This window comes from Pseudorca crassidens, chromosome 6, assembly GCF_039906515.1.
Source record: "Pseudorca crassidens isolate mPseCra1 chromosome 6, mPseCra1.hap1, whole genome shotgun sequence".
In the NCBI taxonomy this organism is placed as follows: domain Eukaryota; kingdom Metazoa; phylum Chordata; class Mammalia; order Artiodactyla; family Delphinidae; genus Pseudorca; species Pseudorca crassidens.
The window spans coordinates 124943107-124959511 of NC_090301.1; the positions used below are offsets into that span (position 1 = coordinate 124943107).

Here is a 16405-nt window from a genome sequence, read left to right on the forward strand (position 1 = left end):
TTTTCAACCCTGCGTAAGTTCCGGAAATGCTTTTTTGTTTTCTCCATTTCTTCACATGGTTTGGTGACCTTTGCCCTTTCCGCTATCCCATCATCTGTTTTTTGTTTTTTTAAAAATTTTTTTTTAAATTTACTTTTGGCTGCCTTGGGTCTTTGTTGCTGCGGGCGGGCTTTCTCTAGTTGTGATGAGTGGGGGCTACTCTTTGTTGCGGTGCGCGGGCTTCTCATTTTGCTGGCTTGTCTTGTTGCGGAGCGCCGGCCCTAGAGCACGTGGGCTTCAGTAGTTGTGGCTCGTAGGCTCTAGAGCGCAGGCTCAGTAGTTGTGGCACACGGGCTTAGCTGCTGTGCGGCATGTGGTATCTTCCCAGACCAGGGATCGAACCCGTGTCCCCTGCATTGGCAGGCGGATTCTTAACCACTGCGCCACCAGGGAAGCCCCCTTCATCTGGTTTTGTTTCTACCTTGGAATTCCCGTTCTCACACTTGTGGCAGGATCCACAATCTAAGGATTCCCATGGAAGTTCAAGCATGTTTTGAGTGTGTAATCCTAGGTGATGGCTATGTGACATTAACATGGTCAGGCCCTGTATGCTGTGATGCATAAAGAGCTAGGAGGGAATGCGTGGAGAGCTGAGTGGTGATGGTGGAATACTTGCTCTGCTTGCAGAATCCCAGGAAGGAGCCTGTTTACCTCTCTGGCTATGGTGTGGAGTTGGCCATTAAGAGCACTGAGTACAAGGCCAAGGATGATACTCAGGTGAAAGGTGAATTTGTAAATTAAGACCAATGTGTTTTCTTTTCTTTAAATATGAGTTAAAGGGGAATTTGTTTCTTTAATGAAAAAGAATAGATTTAGGAGTATTATGAACCTATGTTTGAATCTTGGTTCTGCTATATCTGAGTTGGGTGACAAATTCTTTAGGTCCTAATTTTTTCCTCTGTAGAGTTCAGATAATGATATATGCCTCTTGAAGTATTTTTGAGGAGAAAATAAGATGTAGAGGTAAAGAATTTAACGACTTTTTTTCACAAAAGAGTTCAGTAAGTAGTAGCTATTGTTATTGATGATAGGTAGTTCACAAATAGTAATTAATTTGTGACCCAATGTGAAATCTTAAGCTATCATATAATTAACAAACAGTTTCATGTTTTTATATTATTTTCTGCACTTGGAACAGTTTACTGTGGATACTTCCTGTTGTAATATTCTAGGGTTTTGAATTATTTCAACAAGTTTTATGCGTAATCTTTTTATGTCCTTTAAGCTTGTTTTAAAAGTAAAAATGATTGGTTTTGGTACATGGAAGATAGCCTAGTACTTCATTATCCTGTCCTCAATAATATATTTAGGATTAAGTTGCCTAGTTGCAAATTCCTCAGAATTTTGATATTGAAAAATCCGTTATTCATAATTTTAAAGGTATTAATTTTGAAATATTTAACATGTAAAAATTTCCACAGTTTAAGGAAAAACACATTCTTTCTTTATCCAGGAACACAGGATATATCAAAAACTCATTTATTGTGTGTTTGTTAACCACTGTGTTAGTTGAGGTATTCAACATTTTAAATCTATTATAGTTTCAGGTGTTTCAAATTCTATGAAGTTAATATTTTTCTTTCTAATCGGAGTGATTAGATATGTATTTGCTGTGCTTTTGTAGGAACTGAAGTTAACACCACAGTGATTGGTGAAAATGATCCTATTGATGAAGTTCAAGGATTTCTCTTTGGAAGATTAAGGTATGTATATTCTTTTGGGAAAGGGTCTTATTCTCTTTAAACCTCCAGCCTTCTTCACATTGCAAGCATCATCTTTCTCTTTACTGCCTGAGTTACGGATCTCCCAACAATACTTTATGTATGTGATCTGATATGAGGAGATGGCCAGTTAGTTTGTAGTACAGTTTATGATTTCTGGTAATTCTGAAGCACATTATTCTTACATGATACCATGGCTGCCTGCTTATGGCTTAAATTGATTTATTTTCTGGACCTTGCAGTTGATAGCCTAAAGTCACATGCCATTTTTTGATTCACATAATAGGAGAAATCTAATTGTTTTATGCATTCTTTTCCTGAGGAAAATCAAATGTATTTTACGTTAGAGAGGTCATAGCTATTATTTATTTATTTTTTTGCTTGTTTGTTTCTTATCTCTTTTTAAAAAAATTTTATTTTATTGAATTATAGTTGATTTACAATGTTATATTTATAGCTATTTACTTATACTAAACATAGTTTGAAAAATTGCAAAAGAGTTGTAGTAGGAGGTGTGGTAGATTTTATATATGTTCAGTTGAAATACATTTTATTACAATTCACTTTATATGAAAGAGGATAGGAAATGGCTTTTTGAAGAAAATTCCATAACTATTTTATGAAAGCATAATAGAATTTTATAGCTGAAAAATGTTCTTAGCTGTTATTTTAAATGCTGCAGTTATTTCTGTTATGATTTGATCATTGTTCAGAGCCCTGAATTCTTCTTTATCTGGAAATCTTAATTAGGACATCTGTGGTGTGCTTTTTATTTTTTTTTAATAGAAATAGTATGTGTAGGTGCAGTTTCATATATTTTAGCTTTAACATTTGACCCAGTGAAATGACAGCTAGTCTAACAGTTTAGTAGAGATGACTTTGTTGATGTTGAGTGACTGTGCAAATGTTGAGTTCATCCTGTGCAAATGCACATTTCTTTGTGTTGAACATCAGTTATGGCCTTATTAATATGCAGTCAGGTTCCGTTTTTACTGCATCCAGGTTTCCAGAATCCCTTTTCCTATTCATGTTTTATATGTTTGTTTTTTAGATAGCTTTATGGTAGTATGTGGTAGTATGGTAGTATGGTAGGTAGTATGTAGAATATTGAAGACAATTTCCTTTTTGGACACTCAGAATAGTTATTTAACTACCTAAAGTAAGTGACCCATTTTAAGGTATTTTTATCATGAAGAAAAGTATAGTAACTGGAATGGATTGCTGGGATGGTGAAGGATCTGAGTAGATATTTTACTTTCGGCAGGTTGCATTTAAGAAATTTTGAGTTTTTAGTCTTAAAAACAGGATTACTCTGTTCCGTCTGTTTGTCTGATCCAAATGATCGATCTCTGCCTCTGAAAACTTCTGTTTTACTAACTTTAAATAGAATGCACTGTATTTCAAGATAAAACTAAACAAAACGCAATAATCTTGGTTAGCTTGAATTATATTCATGTGACTAAAGGATTTATGAGCATGTAGCTGAAAGAAACTCATTTTGGGATTGGAAGCAAGGTATTTCCAATTTTATTTTGAGAAACTAAAAAGGTTCTGGAAAGGATGGAGAATAATATAACATACCCCTGTACTCACCACCCAGAATTGACTGTTTCTATTGTACTTGCTTTTCTGTACCAAAGAATTGTTTATCAAGCTTTTTTTTCCTGCAACATAACACCTTCTTTTACTTGAAGAAAGAGAGAACCAAGATGAGTAAAACACAGCAGGTAGAGTTGAGGTCCCCTCTGTTCCCTACTCTCAGTCCCACTCTTCTCCCTCCCCCAACACAGAGAGTCACTGTTGTAGTGATTCATTTTTTAATCTGTAAATTTTATGGTTTTTAAATTAACTCATACTTTTCTATATTAACTTGTTTCTTAAGAATAATTTAATATTTTTCCTATATTGTAGGAATTTTCCTGTTACTAAGTGGGGAGAGTTGTGAAGATAAATTTGGGGTCAACTTCTAAATGTGCTTTGGGAAAGAAAAGACACCTGAAAAGGATTGATTTTATGTTTCTTTCAGAGACCTGCACCCTGACCTGCAGGGACAGTTGAAAGAACTCAGAAAGCATCTCGTTGAGAGCACCAATGAAATGGCACCTTTAAAAGTTTGGCAGTTGCAAGGTAATAAAAACGTAGAGGAATCATTCTAAATTTTATGGTATTTAAAAAAATAGAATTTGAATTTAATTGTATTTATTCACAAATTTTAAGGATCATGTGATTAATCGTGATTTATTAGAAAAGAAAGGAAGAAAGTCCTTTTGTAGACAAATTACACTCTGCAGAGTAATATATATTTGTAGATGAGTTACCAGATCTTTCTTTGTGTGACCAGGTGCATAAGCTTGTAACAAGTTTGTTTTAATCTTTGTGTTTCTATATGTATACATTTATTACACAGTTGGATGTTAAAGGCATGTCAGTATGGCAGGATGTATGTGTGCTTTTCTGGTCCAAAGAACTATGTATCAAAGTTTTCTTTCCCAGCATAATTTACTAAAGTCTTTTGCTGTACTTTGTGTTATGTTGTAAATCCAGAAGAAGGAAAAGAGTTTGGGGTGGATTAATCCTGTGCTAAATGTGTCGGTATATGCCTTAGTGTTTATGCAGGCAGATCAAGGAACGGCTACAGTAAACACTCTAGGGGCCTATGAAGTGAGTAAAACCTTCAGTTCAAGCATGGGCATGCTTTGAAATGGCATTCTAGGGCATTCTTAATTACCAAGAAAATAGTGGGAAATAAATGTGCTTTTTTCCTATTTCTTTCTCATTGCTGTAGATGAATACACTTTAACTTGCGTTTGATGTTGTTGCAGATCTAAGTTTTCAGACTGCTGCCCGAATCTTAGCTGCTCCTATTGAGTTAGCTCTGGTGATTATGAAGGATCTTAGCCAAAATTTTCCTACCAAAGCCAGGTAACATAGAGTAATAAGGCTTTGAGACATTCTTCTTTTTAACATATGCCTAATTATCTTCATGTTTATGCATAAAATGAAGCCATTAAAATATGAAAATGCTTAGGAAATTAAAGTTGTCTTACTACCAGCACTATATTGTTAATGGCCCATCTTCCCGAGAAGGCGACAAGCCCCTGTGTTGTGTGGTTGAAGAGAGCAGTCTAGGTTGTGTTCCTGGCACTGCCTCTTGCTAGTTGTGTGAACTTTGTAAATAATCACATTCCTCAGCAGTAAAACAGAAGTAACAACACCTACCTTTCAGGATTAGATGAATTAACAAAATTTAATGTATGTAGATGTAACTAACTTAGGGTCTGCCATGGACTCTGGTGTTTTTCTTCCTGAAGAGTTTCTTATATATCATCTTACTCATTCTTTTTTTTTTTTTTAAATCAATTAATTAATTTATTTATGGCTGTGTTGGGTCTTCGTTTCTGCGCCAGGGCTTTCTCTAGTTGTGGTAAGTGGGGGCCCCCCTTCATCGCGGTGCGCGGGCTTCTCACTATCGCGGCCTCTCTTGTTGCGGAGCACAGGCTCCAGACACGCAGGCTCAGTAATTGTGGCTCACGGGCCCAGCTGCTCCGCGGCATGTGGGATCTTCCCAGACCAGGGCTTAAACCCGTGTCCCCTGCATTGGCAGGCAGACTCTTAACCACTGCGCCACCAGGGAAGCAATCATCTTACTCATTCTTGATGAAGGAAATGAATCATAGAGACTGACTTGTTCATAGTGACAGATTAAGATTTTGAATGCAGCTTTTCTGCTATTGCTTTCAATTGTACAATGGTCCTCCACATCTCATAAATACAAGGCAAACCTGTTTTAAAAGCCACATTTTCAGAAACTTAAATAATTGTCAGTCCTTTTCTTGAGGTGTTTTGACTTCTGATATGAGATGTTTTGTAAATTTGTTTATTTCATTAGTCTTGGGAAAATACTTCTTAGACAGGACTTAAGAATCATATAGTACATTATCATTTAATCAAGCATGCTATTGAAGATATACATGTGCTTAAATAGCTTGAACAGTCTGCTGCCTTAACTTATTGAACAATATCCTTAGCCTGTGAGCTGTAGAGATCATATACAGGAATAGAGTTACATATATTTAACCAAGATCTTGGAAATAATTGCACTCGCATCAAAGTGCAGTTATTACTGTTACTTTTCCTTGGTTTTATATCTTGTGATAATAAACAAATACATAATAAACAAATACACACATCTGAGAGGAGGAATATATTCATCAATTGTAAAGGTTTAAGGTTTTTTCCATTTAGTTTTTTGTAATTTATGGAGCAATGTGTTATTTCGTATAGGGAAATTGAAGTCTTTTATATCAAATACTAAACTAAGCACTGATAATGTTTTTATTTCCTTAGAGCAATAACAAAAACAGCTGTGAGTTCAGAACTTAGAACCGAAGTGGAAGAGAATCAGAAGGTATGAACCAATGGAAAATAGTGGCCTTTCTGTTTTGTATTATATCTTTAAAGATGCGGAAATGTGAGTTAAATCAGTGACATTTAATAGTTTTACTCTTCTTTTATTAAAGACGATGGTATTTTGATTCATTTCTGTAATCTTTTTTATACTTTCAGTAGTTAATCAAAGTTGAATATGAATATATAATTCAAAGCATCAAATGGTGCTACCTGTTTCTTTAGAAAAAAGCGGCCCCGCCAACATGTCTCACTCCCTGTGTGACCCCCTTCCCAGAAGCATCTGCTTTCAACTCCTAGTTGATTCTTTGGATATTTATCTCCAGATTCCAGCAAACTTAAATTGGTACTTTCTCAGTTTCCAATCTTATGTATTGGCCTTCTGTTACAAGGATGAGGTCTGACTTTCTTTCACTGCTCTCCCCACTTCTCCCACTGTCTACCAGTACTCCATATTGGCACTTTCCCCATCTTTCTACCATCCCTGTGTTTTTGTCATGGTTTTATCAATTTTTGATCTGCTTCACTATGGACTGGTTTTTCTTTATGTCTAGTACATACCAGTTATCCTGAGACCTTCCTTTAACCTCTTTTTTTTGGATCTCCTGTTTCTTGGATTCCATGTCTTCTTTGTTTTTGGTTTACTCCCTTATTTTGGTACAGCAAATCATTCTTCATGGGAAAGGTTGCATGTGAGGTAAATTTCAGACTCTGAGAAATCAGTTTTCCATTTTGTTTTTTTGTTTGTTTGTTTGTTTTTGGCTGCGCTGAGCGGCAAGAAGGATCTTAATTCCCCAACTGGGGATCGAACCCACGCCCCCTGCAATGGAAGCGTGGAGTCTTAACCACTGGACTGCCAGGGAAGTCCCTTCCATTTCTGTTTTTATTGATAGCTTGGCTGGGTATAGAATTCTAGGTTGGAAGTCATTTAGAAGTTTGAAGTTATTGCTCCTTGGAATTTTGGTTTCCATTATGGCTTTTGAGAAGTCTGAAGCCTTTGTATGAGATCTGGCTTTTCTTTCTGGAATCATGTAGGGTCTTTTCTTTGACCCTAGTAATCTGAAATTCCATAGTGATAATGCCTTTTTAAAAAGTCTTTGTACTCTTGGGTGGTTGGTGGGCCCTTTAAATCTGAAAAATCCTTTCCTTTAGTATTGGGAAATTTTCTGGACCTATTTCTTTGCATTTCTTCTTTTTGGTTTCTCTTTTCTGTTTTCCTAGAATTCCTATTTATTCTTAAGATGTTATATCTCCCTGACTAGTTTGGCCTAATTAAAAATCTTTTATTTCCTGTTTTCCAGTTCTTTTGTCGTTCATTTTTAAACTTTCTGGGAAGGATTTTCAGACCACTTGTTGAGATTTCTTTCTTTAGTTGTCAAATTTTTAATTTACAAGGGTTATTTTTGAATTCTTCTTTTTATGGTGTTGTCTTATCCTTCTGAAGATATCGATGGTTCATGTAAGTGTCTTCTTTTCTCTGCATGGTCTGTTCCCTCTTAAGTTGCCTTTCTTTTTGTCTTGTTCTCTTGTCTTTAATGTTAGAGGCTTTCCTTAGATGTCTGGTGATCTCTCACTAACAGCTCATATTAGACAGTGAGGCAATAAAAAACTGATTGAAAGCCTGAAGGATGCGTCTTTGTGACTGTAGGCTGTGGTGGTATGGTCGTTTCCCAGGGAACTCCAGTGACAGAATCTTTAAACCTTTCCTCTTGAGCTGTTTAGTCTCCCAAAAAGGATCTTCTGATCTTCTGCCGGGAGGGTGAGGTCTGGCTGCTGGAGTTGTAGAAGCCCAGTAGGGCAGAGCATTTGGTAACTTCCGTGCAGTCCCCTGTTTTCAGAATGGGATCCCCATCCTCTGTTGTGTTTCATTTCACATAGTTCCCAGTCAGTCTTTCCCACAGTCACAGGGTGCTGTATTCGCAGCCTGGGAATGAGTGGATGTGGAGTTTTTCTTTCCCTTGTAAGAAATTCTGATTTTTGTTGATGCAAATTTCTGTTATCCCCTTATCTTCCTTGCCATTTTATCCTGGCAGGGCAGAGAAGGAAAAGCTGTGGCTTCTGCATTGTTTTGTGTTTTTCCCGTGCAGTCCTAGATCTTAGAGTTCATTTCTCTCTGTCCACTGAGTGAGGGGGAGTGAAGGGAGCTCAGCGATCCCTGCCCCTCTCCCCCAGCCCTGGGAGAGCTAAGGGATCCATGTTCTGTCCCTAGTATCTGATACGTTTCTTCCCTTCTCTACTGTGTGGTGTTGAATATGTGATCAACCGTTCCAGTTTCCTTGCAGAGAAAGAGGAATTGATTGGAAAGGATATAAGCCAACAGAAGCTGTGTATGATATGGCATCAAAGCATTGTTTCCAGTGGGTCAGGCGGGTCTGAGGGCTGCAGGGGCTGCATGGTCACATGCATTCCACCGCGTCAGAGAGCAGCAGTTGAAGGGCCCCGTGGAGGTGGTCTTGGAGAGCTCGGGTGTATGTATGTGCTGTCCTTAGCTCAGCAACTCAGAGTTTCTTGGTGTACCTTAGTTTGAAAGTTTAAAGGAGGTGTGGGGTTTTGAAACCCTTTTAGATCGGATCCCTGGACTTCATCCAGGAGGCCCAGCTGTCAGTGACTGCTAGCATAACCTTGGCTGGCATCACAGACAGGGAAGGGCAGCCAAAAAGTAACTCTCCGTGCTTGGTTTATTTAACACTCTCCCTGTCCCCAGTATTGTAGGAAACAGTTGTATTAATCATTGTCAACATTTGTATGTATAATAAAACCAGAAACATGGAAATTTTTGTTAAATGTTCTCTTCCTGCTCCTTAATAAGTTTTTAATATTTCAGTATTTCAAGGGAACTTTAGGGTTACAGCCTGGAGATTCAGCACTGTTCATCAATGGGCTTCATATTGATTTAGAGACGCAGGATATATTCAGGTATGGATAATATTTTTCACCCTGAAAAGCTTTTATAACGTGTGGCTCCTTATGACATGTCCAGACTGTTGTTCCTCCTTGATGTGACAGGTTGCAAAGCCTGATGACTTATCAGGCCCAGTGTGTGCATTTAGGTAGGCCCATGTTCTGGCTGGGATGGGCAGGATGATACTTGGCCATTTTTTATCCTAATGTACATCTGATGCCTTGGACATTTAAGGCCCAGGTGTCTTTTGAGGGTACCCTTTCAGAGCCTTAGTTTTCCTGTTAACCATAGAAACAGAAGAGAGCAGCTTCTTTTGTTTCTGAGAACAGTATGAAGTAGATTTATGCAAAATGCAAAATGTCTCAGAAGGTGATCTGTCTTACATATATTATTTGATACCTTTTTGTTTTGCTAAAATGTGGTTTAGGACTAAGTTGCTCTAAATTTTCCTTATGAATTTTGGGGGTTGGGTGCAGAAGACAGGTAGAATTCTGATTTTATCATTGATATTAAAATTGACACAGTTGATACTGCAGCTTCATAATAGTGAAAACAAAAGCTGTGGTTGGTTAATGCTTTAAAAGAAGCAGTTTCCACAGTAAGATACTTTTCACATTATGTTAATTGAGCTTTTATGTCCATATACTGCTTTCAGAGCTGGTAAAAAATTAGTAAAGGACACATTAAAAGATTGCCCATGTTTTTATTTTTTATTAAAAAAATCTCTTTAATTTTCCAGAGCATTGCGAACTGTGTACTTGCTTATTGTAAACAGTTTTAAATAATGCAGAGATAAAGGAACAGTCTTCTTATTTCTTCTTCCTTACCCAGAAAACCTCTTAAGTTGGGTGTGAATTCCTCCAGACCATTTTCTGTGATCATCTGTGTGTGTGCCTGTGGGAATTGATGCTGATATTGAAACATATATTAAACATAAATTATTTAGTATATTTTTTGGTGTTTTTTTAGTAAGCTTTTCAGATAATTTTAGATTCATGTGCAGTTGTAAGAAATATCACAGGGAGATTACTTCAGTGTTTTTAAAAACATGCAATGTAAAATCCACATTTAGGATTATTTCATCCTCAAATTGTGTGTTTATACTTAGAGATAATTTCCATACACAGTGTATACGTAGATAAGTATAAATAAACATCAGCCAAGAAGCAACTCCTGCCTACTTGGTTCCGCATATTTGGACAAAAGGAAGCAAGGGAAGAGCTCCCTCTTTTGATTTCTCGACTCGTTTGATAGGGCATTGAGTTTGAACTGATATATTTTTCTCATGGTGAGAATTTTTTTTTTAAAGCCCTTTCTCCTAAATACCTATTTGTTTTTTTTCAGTCTGTTTGATATATTGAGGAATGAAGCTCGGGTGATGGAGGGTCTGCATAGATTGGGAATAGAAGGCCTTTCTCTGCATAATGTTTTGAAACTGAACATCCAGCCCTCTGAGGCCGACTATGCTGTAGACATCAGGAGCCCTGCTATTTCGGTAGGTATTCTGTGAGCGTGTCCAGGGAGTGGTCTGGCCAAGGATTTTATTATGGTTTTCGCATTTGTCTTTTAGGAGAGGTAAGTTACTCCTCTTGTCTCTTTTGTCGGCATCAAAGTTTTACAACGACTGCATATATGCGGCTATGTGTATACAGTAAAGCAGGCTCCTAAATGCTCCAGAAAGTTGAGCTATCAGGTTTCCTGTGGCTAAGACCGTGACTTTTCCACGTTTGTATCTTCAGGAATTTGGCTGCGCATCTCTTGGGAAAGTGTTTAGTTTGTATGTTCTCCGTTGCACGCAAGTCTTGTGTGATTTTGTTTAAAAATACCAGTTTTTAGCTACCAACCTCCTTTAACAGGCCTTTGATATTTTATATTGAAGGACTTATGTAGATTAATATCGCTCTGTGATGTCTCTGGGCCTTTGTCTCCTCGTCTGTAAAGAGACCAGAGGGAGCAGAGCTGTCTCGGGCAGTCGTGGTGGAAGTGAGGTCGGTGATGGAGACATGCCTGGCACCCTCAGCTCTCCAGTCCCCTTTTCTTGGTGTCTGTCCTGCACTGATTTTAGGGAAAGTGTTTGGAAAGGGGAATAATATAGAATGTAGATGTTCACTACTTGACTTCTCACTTGGTGGTGTAACTGTTATTTTGATGAATACTGTTATGTCATTTTTTTCCTGTTAAAAATTTTTTCATTACGAAGAGTAAAGAGACTAACATAATTAGCAACTGTAGGACCCATCGCCGTACTTACTAAATGCTACCATTTAATCATTTCATGTTTTCTTGGAAGAAAAAAATGTTTCAGTCAAAGCCCTCTTTATATCTCTTCCCAGTTCCACCCCTCTCCTCCTTGCAGGTAATTCCTCTTCTGAAGTGGGCGTGTATCCGTCCTGTACCTTACTTGATCGTTTTCTTCCCTATTGTATGTTTTAAAATTTTGAAAAATGCCATATCAGTATCCTTCAACAATTTTTATTACTCAATAAGTTTTTGAAGGCTTATGTAGGTTGATACATATAGATCTAGTTTATCACATGTTTTATATTTTACTTATTTTAAAAAATATCTTTTATAAATTCACAGTTTAGAATTTAAGACATACAAAAGAGTGTGTATTGAAAAAACTCTTCACCCAGCTGTCCAGTTTTTCTCCCTGGAAGCAACAGGCATTGTCAACTCGTTGTATATCCTTCCAGAAATACTCTATTTACATAAGCAAGGTAATATACACATACTTTCCCACCCTGCTCTTTTTTTTTTTTTTTTTTTTTTTTTGCGGTACGCAGGCCTCTCACTGTTGCAGCCTGTCCCGTTGCGGAGCACAGGCTCTGGACGCGCAGGCTCAGTGGCTGTGGCTCACGGGCCCAGGCGCTCCGCAGCATGTGGGATCTTCCCGGACTGGGGCATGAAACCGTGTCCCTTGCATCAGCAGGCGGACTCTCAACCACTGCGCCACCAGGGAAGCCCCACCCTGCTCTTTTTGTACAAATATTGTATACTATTTATCCATTCCTTTTTTATGGATATTTAGTTGTTTCTAATGTTTTGCTGTTAATAAGCAGTACTGTTAACGGCTCTTTTTGTACCTCTCTCTTTGTGCATACATGTGAGAATATATTTGGGGTAGACACCTAGAGCTGTAGTACTTAGTGGTAGGGTAGTAATAAAGGCTTCAACTTTATTAGGTCATCTTCTCTAAAGTGACTTCCAGATGCCAGAATTGGGTGAGAATTCCCATTGTTCTATATGTTTGCCTATTCATGGATATTGACAAACTTAAAATTTTTTTTTTCAGTTTAATCAGTGTGAAATTTCATTGTGCTTTTAGTTTATATTTCTTGGATTGCTAGTAAAGGTATACATTTTTCCTTGTGTTAATTGCCCATTTAAATTTCCTCTGTAAATTTCTTATTTATATTCTTGACTCATTTCCATTTCTCATGTTGCTTGCCTTTTTTTAATTGATATATTAGATTTCTATAGACATTCTTGACACTAGTCCTTTATTGATTTAGTAGGTCGCAAATACCTTCTCCTATTCTGTGGCTTGTGTTTTAGTCATTCGTTTTTCTACTTGATCTTCATATTTTCGAAAATGGTCTTTCCCATGTGATTCTTCTTGAAATAATTTAAAGTCTTATTGTTATTTCTGCAAATTTCACTAATGGTGACTAAAGTGTATGCACAATGTTGTGTTCTTTTTTTTTTTGTAGTGGATCAACAACCTGGAGGTTGATAGCAGATATAATTCATGGCCTTCTAGTCTACAGGAGTTGCTTCGCCCCACTTTTCCTGGTGTTATCCGACAGATCAGGAAGAACTTGCACAACATGGTAAGTAAAACTCCTTATTGCTGGGCTGTGATCTCTATTTCTTCCTTGCCTTCTCCCCTGCTTTCTGTCATATCTGGAACGTTCACTTCTCTCCTTTACAAGCTGCTTCTCCCCACCATCACCCCTAGATATGCTCTTTTTCTAGCTCCATATTCAAAGTGGAAGGGTTGGGAAGTGTACTGATTGTTTGTAGGGCTGTGCAGTGTCAGTGTATGAGGAAACGCTCCTCATCCTTAATCTCATGGTTTAGACTGTGTTAAGTTTTAAGATAGTTGTTCTTTTTTACTCAGAAGATGAATATATTACTACCGTTTTTCTTGAATATCTTAATCCCTAAAATTTAATCGTTCAATTTATTCCCTTAAATAAATCTTCGTCAGCTCCTGCTTTTTAATCCTTATTCCACTGCTTTAGAGAGATAGAGGAAAAGGGGTTTTAGTTGACGCTCTTTTCCCCTCTCATGTCTTTCTTTTACCTCATGTAGTTCCTAAAGAGACGGGGCAGGTTATGGCCAAGGTTGGCTTCCTCAGAAGTTTCAAGGGAAACGATCCTCTATACTCGCCTCACTCTTGAAACCACTGTTTTCCTTCCCAGTCAAAATTTCAACCTCTTTTACTCTTACCAGATGAGATAATTTATTAAACTTTATTAAATGAGAACTTTATTTGATTAAATGAGATTAAATGGGGTAATTACTATTTTTTAAAGTACATCATGAGAACTTAATACATGATAGCTACTATTGTCTAAAAATTGGGTTCTAAATGAATTCTTAATTCAGAGATCCTTCGAAGTGAATACACAGGAAGCTAATCTCCATTTTCTAAGGTGGCAGAGTTAATAAAATTTGGGTTTTGTTAGGTGTAGTAAAGGACATGTATTAGCCAGCTGGATACAATTCCCATGTTGTTAGCGTAAGATCATGAGAAAATCACTTAGCCTTTCAGTACCACATTCTTTGAATACAGAGGGAGGATAACTGCTCTTTGTATAACTTCTTTTTTATGTGGTTCCAAAGTAGCTGGAAAAAGGTGGCCTTCAAGTGTAAAGACTAAGGCATTTTTATTGGCCCAGCGACATTTGAATAAATGTCGTTTCATGTTTTCCTTTCCCTTCCCTACAGGTTTTCATAGTTGATCCTGCTCATGAGAGCACTGCAGAGTTGATTAACACAGCTGAGATGTTCCTCAGTAATCATATACCCCTAAGGTAACACCGTTATGTATTTGATGGTATATCTCGTTTAGCTGAGGTTTTGTTTGTCATTCTTAACAAGTCTGGTGTTACTGGATTGTAGGATAATTAATCGTGGGGGTCGTTAAGGGCAGTTTTATCTTTTGCTCAGTATGAAGCCGGTATCTTTTGGGGGAGAGAATTTGATTCTAAATGAATAGAATCTTGCCGTCATTGAGTTATTAATAAATAGCCTGTGTAAAATAGCATGTGATCTCAGCTTGCTCAGGGAATTTTCCTAAGTGAGTGTTCACATCACAAAGCCTACCTTCAGCAGAGATAAGGAGCTTTGCCAAGAACTTTTGTCAGACTGTCAAGGGCTAAATGTATACACAGCTTTTTATAGATGCAAACAGACACATTTATTTCACTTGTGTTACTAAATCTGCCAGCGGGGTACTTAAATGGCTGGGGTTTCCACTCTACCGTCTCAGAACAATGTTTGAAGGTTTTACATATAAGGATTAAGATATTCCCACATTCTGAATAGAATGTGCTAATTTTACATGTTGATAAAATTTGAATTCTTAGAAAACATGAAAATAAAGAAGAAAAGAGCTCTTTAGCTAATTAACGTTATTGTGTGTTCCATACTCAGTACTGAGCTAAATGCTGCGAGTGGAACATAAGCCACATTTCTACCCTCTTGGAAGAAGTACTGTGCCTACTTCCAGTAATATATCCAATCAAGTGCTAGGTTATGTCCTTGCTAGTTCTAAGTGCTTTAGAATTTCAGGGAAAAAAAAAGATTATAGACAGATATTTGGGAAGGACAGAGGTTTCATGGCAAAGTTGGATTTAAGATAGACTTTGAAGAAAATAGCGAGTTTTCATTGATGGAAAAGCAGAGATTTTGAGTTTAATGAAATTTTTAATGTAAACCTGAATACCACATGGTTAGGTGGAGGATTACAGCCAGAGCTATGTTTTGATGAAAGGGAATGTAAGAACACAAAAGAAGTTGGCTTATGGTACACAGTGGGCATTAATTAAAGATTTACTGAATGGCATTGAGGGACAGGAAGAGGGCATGGGCTCTTCAGATTGCAAAGGTAGGTGAGAAGAAGGCAGTTAACTCACAGGCATGTTGTGAACAGTTGGTGGAAAGACCAAGGCAGACCAGCGGTTGTTTTCCGTTGTATGAGTTGCTGTGGTACACGGAGTTGTTGGCAGGGACCGAGGAGAGGAGGGCACAAATCTGAGAGCCTCCCTACTGGTACTTGATGAGGGACTGGTCCTGGGAGAAACAGTAGTCTGGATTTGGGGACTTAGCTAACAGAACAACTCTGATGCCCTTTTTAAAAATTGAATACTTGGGAAAGGGAAGTACTTTGTAAGGAGATAATTAGGTTCTAGCCCTTATTTTTATTTTCATAAGAATAATATTTAGGTCATTTCTGCCTGGAGCTTACTCATTTGATTTCTGTCATAAGAGGGGTTTTAAAAAGACAAAGACAATTTATAATCTAAAAACAAGCCCTCTCAACTACCTCATACGTGCAACTACCTCATCCATGCATACACAAATTCTACACATACCTCCTGAGAGCATGATGTTTGATATATGTTTATCATATATTTTTAGGCTGTACTTAAAAAAAATTAATAGACTTTGTATATTTTTAGAGCAATGTTGATTAATTAACTGGTATTGCTACATTATTATTAACTAAAGTCCATAGTTTACATTAGGGTTCATTGTTTGTGCTGTACATTTTGTGGATTTTGACAGATGTATAATGACATGTTTCCACCATTATAGTATCATATAGCTTAGTTTCACTGCCCTAAAAATGCCCTGTGCTCTACCTGTTTGTCCCTCCCTTCCTCCCTCCTTCTCTCCCAGCTCCTGGCAACGACTGATCTTGTTACTGTCTCCATAGTTTTTGTCTTTTCCGCAATCATGATGTATGTAACATTTTCAGATTGGCTTCTTTCACTTAGCAGTACAGTATGCTTTTAAGCTTTGTCCATGTCTTTTTGTGGCTTAATACCTCATTTCTTTTTATCACTGAATAATATTCCATTATATGGATGTCCTATAGTTTTTTAATTCATTCACCTGTTAACAACATCTTGGTTGCTTCCAGATTAGGGCAGTTATGAGTAAAGCTGCTACAAACATTTGTATGCAGGTTTTTGTATGGATATAAGTTTTCAGCACATTTGAGTAAATACTGCTAAGTGTGATTACTTTATATTATGGTAAAAGTGTGTTTAGTTTTTTGAGAAGCTGCCACACTGTGTTCCGAGTGGTTGTACTGTTCTAC

At 37.4% G+C, this 16405-nt stretch overlaps 1 protein-coding gene across 1 annotated transcript in view; it reads left to right on the forward strand.

Moving 5' to 3' along the window:
- UGGT1 (UDP-glucose glycoprotein glucosyltransferase 1) overlaps positions 1–16405 on the forward strand; it is a 109466-nt gene that overhangs the window by 20745 nt on the left and 72316 nt on the right. The window contains exons 7-15 of the mRNA XM_067742307.1: positions 667–763; positions 1664–1742; positions 3787–3887; positions 4583–4682; positions 6108–6168; positions 8992–9083; positions 10414–10564; positions 12783–12902; positions 14026–14111. Of these exons, the coding sequence (XP_067598408.1) occupies positions 667–763; positions 1664–1742; positions 3787–3887; positions 4583–4682; positions 6108–6168; positions 8992–9083; positions 10414–10564; positions 12783–12902; positions 14026–14111 (887 nt within the window). The remainder of the gene's footprint in view (positions 1–666; positions 764–1663; positions 1743–3786; positions 3888–4582; positions 4683–6107; positions 6169–8991; positions 9084–10413; positions 10565–12782; positions 12903–14025; positions 14112–16405) is intronic.